Source organism: Mustela nivalis (assembly GCF_964662115.1).
Source record: "Mustela nivalis genome assembly, chromosome: 9".
In the NCBI taxonomy this organism is placed as follows: Eukaryota; Metazoa; Chordata; class Mammalia; order Carnivora; family Mustelidae; genus Mustela; species Mustela nivalis.
Window position 1 is genome coordinate 118416253 of NC_139028.1, and position 8496 is coordinate 118424748.

The 8496-nt window shown below is 68.6% G+C and overlaps 1 protein-coding gene across 1 annotated transcript; it reads left to right on the top strand.

Annotated features, from left to right (window-relative positions):
* Positions 1-1336: 1336 nt before the first annotated feature.
* On the top strand, positions 1337-8265 carry TH (tyrosine hydroxylase). The gene is made up of 13 exons (XM_082749520.1): positions 1337-1481; positions 2562-2777; positions 3774-3948; positions 4204-4292; positions 4555-4622; positions 4848-4898; positions 5187-5332; positions 5419-5554; positions 5717-5786; positions 6405-6461; positions 6690-6785; positions 7016-7149; positions 7961-8265. The coding sequence occupies exons 1-13, from the start codon at positions 1392-1394 to the stop codon at positions 8118-8120; spliced, it is 1488 nt and encodes a 495-aa protein (XP_082605646.1). The 5' UTR covers positions 1337-1391; the 3' UTR covers positions 8121-8265.
* The last annotated feature ends 231 nt before the right edge of the window (positions 8266-8496 follow it).

The window sequence follows — 8496 nt, forward strand, 5'->3', positions numbered from 1 at the left end:
GAGCAGCAAGTGGGGATAGCCGCGGGTGAGAAGAGCAGCAGGGGGAGCTGGGAGGAGGCGCGTCCCCTGCACTGACGCAGCTCCCCAGCTGCTTCCAGAGGACCGCGGGGAGCCAAAGAGGGTGGGGAAGTCAGAAAGCACCGGGGTCAGACCAGTTTGGGGGAAGGTCCTGGAGGAGAGGGGTGGCCAGCCAGGAGCGGACCTGTGGGGGTTAAGGACGGGGAGTCCGGGAGCCATCGCCCTGGTCTGCCGGCGGCAGTAAGGACGGGGAGTCCGGGAGCCATCGCCCTGGTCTGCCCGACGGCAGGAGGCGCACCTCCTGCGGCAGCCCCGTCAGGCAGGGCGGTGTCCCGGTGGGGGGTCCTCCCCCTCTCTCTACACACCTCCCAGGTAGGCTCTGGCTAGACTGTCGCTGCTGACCCCACAGAGCCCAGGGCACCAAGGAGACGCGCCTCCAGAGAGCGCCTTTCCCAAGAGGAACTTGTCTCCAAATCGCCTAGGAGCTACCGGAGGTCTTGGCCAAAATGTCCCTGCCCTGCGGCCCACAGCTGTCCCTGGCAGGTTGACGCAGAGGCTCCCCTCCTGGCCCCCCGGCCCCGGGACCAGGACCCTTGGCACTCGGGGACGGGTGTGTTCCTGGCATGAGAAATGGTCAGAGTGGGGGGCCCCGGGGAGGCGGGGGTCCTTGGGTGGGCCTCAAGAGGGTGGGCTGCTGGCCCGAGGAGTCGGGACACAGAGACCAGGGGACGGTTGTCACCGATGTCCCTCCCTCTACTTCCCAGGCTCCTCACACTGGAGGGACCGGCCCTTCTGGAACGTTCCATGTCTCACTGGCTGAGCCTGGGGATCCCGGCCCCGGGAAACGGGACGAGGGACCCGCGGCGCTCCTGTGGGCGGCATTGGAGGGAAGCCGGCCGGGCGCCTTGCTCGTAGCCCGGTGAAGAGCCTTCTGGGAAAGCAGACATGGTCCCGGCATCTGAGGTTCGAGCCGGTTTCTCGGGGGTCTCCGGGCCGCCTGCCACGTGCACTCTTGGGCACCCAGACAGCACCTCCCTGTGTGCCCTCTGCCTGCCCACAGGGCGTGCAGCGAAGGGGGCCCAGCTGTCCCTAGCCCGGCAGAGCCCGTCCTCTGGAGCCGCGATGATTCAGAGCGAGGGCCGCTGCCCCTGCTGGGTGCCTCCGGCGGGGCTGCAATTAGATTTAATGGGACAGAGCCTTGCTCCAGCTCGTCTTCCCGTCTTCGCTCCCGCCCACCGCCTCCCTCGGGCGGCAGGGAGGATGCGGGGAGGTGGGAGGTGGGGGACCCACTGGGGCCTTGACGTCAGCTCAGCCTATAAGAGGCCGCCCGGCAGAGGGCTGGTGGAGGCGAGCCCCGGACGGACGCCGGCGCCATGCCCACTCCCAACGCCGCCTCGCCACAGGCCAAGGGCTTCCGCAGGGCTGTCTCCGAGCTGGACGCCAAGCAGGCCGAAGCCATCATGGTAAGGCAGCCGCCGGGGCCCGATGGCCAGCATGGGCCGGAAGCACGGAGGTGTTCCCCGAAGGCTGGCGGGGGACCTGGACTCGGGGTCCACATGACGCCCCAGACCTGGCCACGGAGGGGGGGGTCCTGGCCCTGAGCACCTGCTCTGCCCCGGCTGGGAGGCGCCCCCTGACCGCCCCACTGTGGGGAGGTCAAAGCTCTGAGGGGGGCTCTTCCCTGGTGTGTGTGTGACAGTGTCCTGGGCCCGGGCGGCAGCTCCGTGGGGGAGGTGCTGGCCACACAGAGGGTCAGACCCCAATCCCGAGCCCAAGGGTAATCGGGGCTCCTGGGCGACTGCCGCCACCATCCACCTGTCCACCGGCCACTTGTTCATGCCCACCTGTGACCTCCTGTCTTGAACCCCACCTCCCCGACCTAGCCACCCCAGGACCCCTGACCCCCAGGACGGTCCCCAGCACTTGGGCCCCCCCGAGGGCAGGAGGTCTGTGCCCAGCACCCCCGGCTCCAGGAGACTGGGGGATTGGAGGACCCTCGGGCCGGAAGAGTGGTCTTGTGTGTCCTCAGGGTTGTGCCAGAAAAATCAGCTCCCACGCACTTCAGATGGGCTTTGTTTCTACGTCTTAAATGCAAACAGGGTTGGGTTCTGCAAACCACCTGCTCAGGGAACTGCAGCCCCCCCGCAAGCTCCCAGGGCCCACCCAGCCTCGCAGGCACTCCCCGACCTGGTTCTCTCCCAGGAACCAGGTCCCACGTTCCCTGCCCTCCCCAGTGCTCTGGCTGGTGTCCACCTCAGGGCCCTGAGTCACGCCCGTCACCTCGTCCGGTTGGCGGCCGGGGACAGAGGCCACGCAGCACGTGGGTGTTGCGGGCACATCCCCCAGTCACCCCGCCCCTGTGCCGTGGCCCCGAATCTTCCTGGCTGTGCCCGCCATCGGGGGGAGACAGGCTCTTCGTTGTGCCCCAGCTGGTGAGGCCTGGGTGGCCAGTTCCGCCCATGGACACAGCAGGTGTTCAGAGACACCAGGGGTCAGAACCGGTGGCCGCGTGCAGGGCAGCTGGGCATGTCCTGTCCCCACAGTCCCCGCGCTTCATCGGGCGGCGACAGAGCCTCATCGAAGACGCCCGCAAGGAGCGAGAGAAGGCCGAGGCTGCGTCCGCTGCTTCCTCAGAGCCCGGGGACCCCCTAGAGGCTGCAGTTTTCAAGGACAAGGATGGGAAGGCCACGCTGAACCTTCTCTTCACCCTTCGTGGCGCCAAGACCGCGTCCCTGTCCCGGGCCGTGAAGGCTTTTGAGGTGAGCCTGGCAGGGGTCGTGTGGCTGGTGTGGACATGGCTTCCCCTCCACGGGACTCCTACAGAAGCACGGCTGCCCGGGGCCACTGAAGGCCGTGAGTAGAGAGGGTCCCAGGAGCTCTGGGCCTGGGGCTTTGCACCCCCGAGAGCTCTGGGGGTCCCAAGGTCCTCACAGTCCCCCTCACGGTCTCGGGAAATCCCTGAGCCGAGGCCTGACCCTCTGTCCCTCTCTCCCCGACTGGGTCACACACAGGGTGATGCACAGGTGAGAAAGTGTGGCTCCCAGCAGGGCAGCCTGGAAAGTTGGGGTCCCCTCCCCCACCTGCCTCGATGGGTTCCCGCTCATGTGGTGGCTGATGGTACCCGCTGTCTGGGTCACACCGGGCCAGGCGGGACACAGGTTCCGGGCACAGGCGCCCAAATGACATTAGAGCTGGACTCCAGCTCCTGGACAACCGAGTGGCCCGAGGGCCCATCAAGACCCATGTGCCCTCGTTGCTGGGCGACAGACAGGAGGTGGCAGGGAGCGGACTGCTCCTGCCAGGCTGGTGCTGAGCAGGGGCTGGAGCCCCCAGGGCACGGGGGCCTCAGCGGGGTCCAGGGCCCACCCCCAGTCCGTGATCCGGCCACCAGGGTGGCGGACCTTGCAGCCAGCGGCTGGGGACTCAGGCGGTCTGGGTGTGGCTGAGGGACATGTCATGTCTCCCGGAACACTGGGCTGAGGGGCCGCAGGGCTGACGCCCATCACACAAAGTGGACAAAACCCCATCCCCCGGCCGTGAGCCCTCCGCGGTCACAGGCTCTGACCGGAGGACGCAGGACGGCCGGCGTGTTCCTGGGAAAGGGTGTCCGGGGCGAGGTGGCGGGGCGAGGCCGTGGGAGCTGCCCCGTGGGAGCGGCCCGTGGTCTCTCCCTCTCTCTGTCTCTGTCTATCTCTTCCCATCTCTGTCTCTCTCGCCATCTCTCTCTCTCTCTCCCTCTGTCTCTGTTCCCTAAGACGTTTGAAGCCCAAATCCACCACCTGGAGACCCGGCCCGCGCAGAGGCCACGGGCAGGGGGCCCCCACCTCGAGTACTTTGTGCGCTGCGAGGTACCCAGCGCCGACCTGCCGGCCCTGCTCAGCTCCGTGCGCCGGGTGGCGGAGGACGTGCGTGGCGCCGGCGAGAACAAGGGTGAGGCTGCTTCCGTGACCTTGAGACGGGGGTGCGGAGGCTCCGGCAGCGGACCCCTGGGGTGACCATATGTGCGGCCGGGGTCCCCCCACCCCTGCGGGCTCAGGCCCTCGGCCTGTCTGTGAGCCGGCCGGGGCACCTCGGGGAGCTTCCAGCTCGCACGTCCCCGCTCACCCTGAGGAAGACCCAGGGGACGCTGCTTCTGGGTCAGCCTGACGCTCACTCAGGCCCCTGTTCCCTCCGTCCTCCACGAAGTCCTCTGGTTCCCGAGGAAAGTTTCCGAACTGGACAAGTGCCACCATCTGGTCACCAAGTTTGACCCTGACCTGGACTTGGATCACCCGGTGAGCTGGTGCCCCTGCGCCTCCTGTGTCCTGGGCCGCCTGTGTCCTTGTTCCCTTGGCCAGGGCAGCGAGCATGGGCCCTGGGCCACGCCTGGATGGGGCATCTCTCCGCCGGCCTGTCTGCCGGCTCCCGGCTGAACCACTGAGGCGGAGCTCAGCGGCAGCCCCCAGGCACCCCGCCAGTGTGGCAGGAAGGGAAGGGGGTGGTGGGCAGGGAAGGGGCACCTGGCAGCCTCCTGAGCACAGCGGACACTCTGGCCAGGGTTTCTCGGACCAGGCGTACCGCCAGCGCCGGAAGCTGATCGCGGAGATCGCGTTCCAGTACAAGCAGTAAGGCCCTCGGGGACCCCGACCCCACCCCAGAGCTCCACAGCAGCAGGGTGAGGGCCATCTTGGTCACCAGCACCGTCCCTGTGGTCACTGGCTTGGGCTCCCAAGTCCCAGCTGAGTGAAGCAGGCAGCTGCCGAGGCTCCGAGCCCCTCTTGCCCGCCCCCTGCTCGCCCTCCCCGAGGGCTCCCCGCGGGCTCCCCGCTGACCACAGGCCCTGTCTGCAGTGGCGACCCCATTCCCCGTGTGGAGTACACGGCTGAGGAGATCGCCACCTGGTAAGACCCTGGGGCCCCTGCTGGGGCGGAGGGGACAGGGAGGGCCGCTTGAGAAGGCCCTGACCACCCGCCTGGAAGGAGAGGCTGCTGCTGGGTCTGGGTGTCCCCATGGCCCTCTATCCCTCGGAGCCCCTGGCGGCCAGGGTCTTCAGGGCCCAGCAAGAGGCTGGCAGTGGGGGCCCCCGAAGAGCCTCCCAGGGGGCAGAGCAGAGCTCCCACAGGGAGGGCTGCCCGATGTGGGGAGGGGCCGGGCCAGCAGGCACTGAGGCCTGAGACCCTCGCCCGCAGGAAGGAGGTCTACACCACCCTCAAGGGCCTGTACGTCACCCACGCCTGCCGCGAGCACCTGGAGGCCTTCCAGCTGCTGGAACGCTTCAGCGGGTACCGGGAGGACAGCATCCCCCAGCTGGAGGACGTGTCCCGCTTCCTAAAGGGTGTGTGCGCTGCCGGGGAGAGCCCCGTGGGAGGGGGGGTGCCCCCCAGCCCGCACTGACCCCTCCCCCCGCCGTGGTCCCTGCAGAGCGGACAGGCTTCCAGCTGCGGCCGGTGGCCGGCCTGCTGTCCGCCCGGGACTTCCTGGCCAGCCTGGCCTTCCGAGTGTTCCAGTGCACACAGTACATCCGGCACGGGTCCTCTCCCATGCACTCGCCCGAGCCGTGAGTGCGCCCTGCCCCCGCGCCCTGCCGTGCACCTGCCGCTGGCCTCACGCCACAGGACGGCGGGTGCCTGGCACCAAGCCCACGGAGCATGGAGGGAGGGTGCGGGGGCTGGGCTGCTGGCCCCCGGCCCCCAGTGCCACCCCTGTCCCCCTCCCACAGGGACTGCTGCCACGAGCTGCTGGGGCACGTGCCCATGCTGGCCGACCGCACCTTTGCTCAATTCTCCCAGGTGTGTCCTAGAGGCGCCGGGTGGGGGCCGCTGTGGTCCAGGCCTGGGGCCTGGGCACTGTGGGGGCCATCGATTGGTGTTGCCCGCGCCCCCGCCCCGTGCCCCTCCACCCTGGCACCATGCCCGAGCCCCTCTGGGGCTGGACGGTGCCTACCTGGGTCCCAGAGGCTTCAGGGGGACGGTATCATCCTGGAATAGAGGGGTGGGGGGTCCCATTCTGGGAAAACCACCTTATAAAAATGAGGAGCCAGCCCCCATGGTGCAGAGAAGATGGGGAGCGGGGGTGGGGTGGGGTGGGGGGAGGTTCAGGAGGGGTTGTTGGCGGGGTGGGGGCGGGGAGCGGGCTGGGCAGTCTCATGGCCTGTGCTGCCACCTGCTGGCTGCCTGAAGAGCCGCGGAGAAGGGTCCTGGCCCCTTGCCTGCTCCTGGGAGGGTCCCTGGATTCCAGGGGCATCTCGGCATCCTGGGAGGATCCCCACATCCTGGGAGGGTCTCTGAATCCCCAGAGGGTCCTTGCGTTCTGGGGAGTGTCCAGGAGGCCCCTGGAGCATCCTTGCCCACGCGGGCACACACGCAGGGGTGGGTTGAGTCGATCCTTCCTGCCTCCTGCCTCCACAGGACATCGGGCTGGCCTCCCTGGGGGCTTCCGACGAGGAGATTGAGAAGCTGTCCACGGTGGGTGCCTTCCTGGCAGGGCCTTGGGGGGTGCTCAGGACACCCGGGTTCAGGCGGGGGGACCCCTTCCGGACTGAGGTCCCACTTCTGTCCAGGGAGTGTCCCCTTCACACTGTGAGCCCCGGAGCCCGGCTGGGCCCTGCCAGGGGAGGGGGTGTGGCAGGGCTGAGTGTTGTGGGCTGCCGGGGTGGCGGCCGTCTGTGCCGAAGCTCCGTGTGTCCCCACCAGCTGTACTGGTTCACGGTGGAGTTCGGGCTGTGCAAGCAGGATGGTGAGGTGAAAGCCTACGGCGCCGGGCTGCTGTCCTCCTACGGGGAGCTCCTGGTGAGGCGGGCCCCTGCCGAGGCCGCAGGCTGGAAGGGCGCTCCCACCGGGGCTCCCGGGGAGGTGGGAGCCAGGGACCACCGAGGAAGCTCGTCCTGCCCTGTCCCACGCTCACAGTCCCCAGGCCTCGAGAGGACCCCTGGGCGGGAGGGTGTGGGGTCAGGCCGCGGTGCTCCCGTTCCCTCCAGGCCTGGGGTGTGGGGGTCCTGTGACCTACGGCCTCCCCCCAGCACTCCCTGTCTGAGGAGCCCGAGATCCGGGCCTTTGACCCCGACGCCGTAGCCGTGCAGCCGTACCAGGACCAGACCTACCAGTCCGTGTACTTTGTGTCCGAAAGTTTCAGCGACGCCAAGAGCAAGCTCAGGTGGGCCGGGGCTCCCAGGGCCGAGAACCTCCCCACCACTCCCAGACGGGGCCAGACAGGGCCAGCCGGCAAGCAGCACCGTGTGTGCACACCCCTCCCACAGGAGGACCCCCAAAAGTCCCCGGGGGCAGGAGGGGGTGAGCTGCCAGACCAGTGGCCAGGTCAGGGCCAGGTTTGAGGAGGCAGAGTGTGACCTTTCTAAGAAGGGTGTGTGGGACCCTTCCCAGCCTCCCGCCTTTAGAACAGCGGGGCCACCCGCTGGGACGGAGGAGGGGCAGGGGTGGCTGAGGGCGGGTGCAGGAAGCCCAGGGGGCCTAGAGAGGGGGGGGGCTGGGGCTGAGGGCGCATGACCAGTGGCGTCTGGGCGGGGCAAAGCCCGATGCCTCCCACTCACTCACCCTCGGAAAGAGCCTTGTTTTCCAACGGGGGAAACTGAGTCCCAGAGGCTGTGTGTTCAGTGTGGACCGGAGGGGAGGGCTGGATCCTACAAGCAAATGTGGGGACAGAAACAGACCTGGGGCTCTCTGGGGCACACAGCCCAGGAAGGCCTCCAGCGGGGTGGGGTGGGCTTGGGGTCCAGCAGAGGAAAGGCCTGTCCCTCCCCTGCCCCCGACTCAGAGCAGGCCTCAGTCCCCCGTCTTGTCTAATCAGTTGGTCACAAGGAGCTTTTGGGGCCCGGGCCTTTCTTGTCCTGCACTGACGAAGGAGGCCCTCTCCTGGGGACCACCTTCCTGCCCCAAGCCGGCCCTGAACCCCCACCTCCCCAGAGCCCCCGAGCCCCCCAGGTGACCGAAGCTCCACCCCCCACCAGGGACTACGCTTCCCGCATCCAGCGCCCCTTCTCTGTGAAGTTTGACCCATACACGCTGGCCATCGATGTGCTGGACAGTCCCCAGGCTGTCCGTCGGTCCCTGGAGAGCCTGCAGGACGAGCTGTACACCCTCACGCGTGCACTGGGCGCCCTCCGCTAGGAGCCGGGGGAGGTCCTGAGGTCTCCCCCTGCCCGTCCCCGGCCTGCCCCCGGCCGCTGCCCAGGGGAGGGGTGGGGTCACTGGACGCCCAAGAGCCCACCAGAGAGCCCCCCTGCCGGAAGGCACCCCGCAGACTGCCCCCACCCCGCCGTGTCGTAGCCCCGCCCGCGCCCCCTGCTCACAGCCTCAATAAAAGGAAGCAGCCCTCCCTGTGCCTCCCTCTGTGTCTGTGCACCGCCCCCGCTCGCTCCCAGCCTCGCCCCCAGGTCTCTCTTCCGCTTCCCTCCTCCTCCGAGACCTCACTGGGCCACCCCGGTGGTCCTCACTGGACTAGCCTGCGCAGAGCCCCCAGCAGCTCGGGGGCAAAGGGGCCACA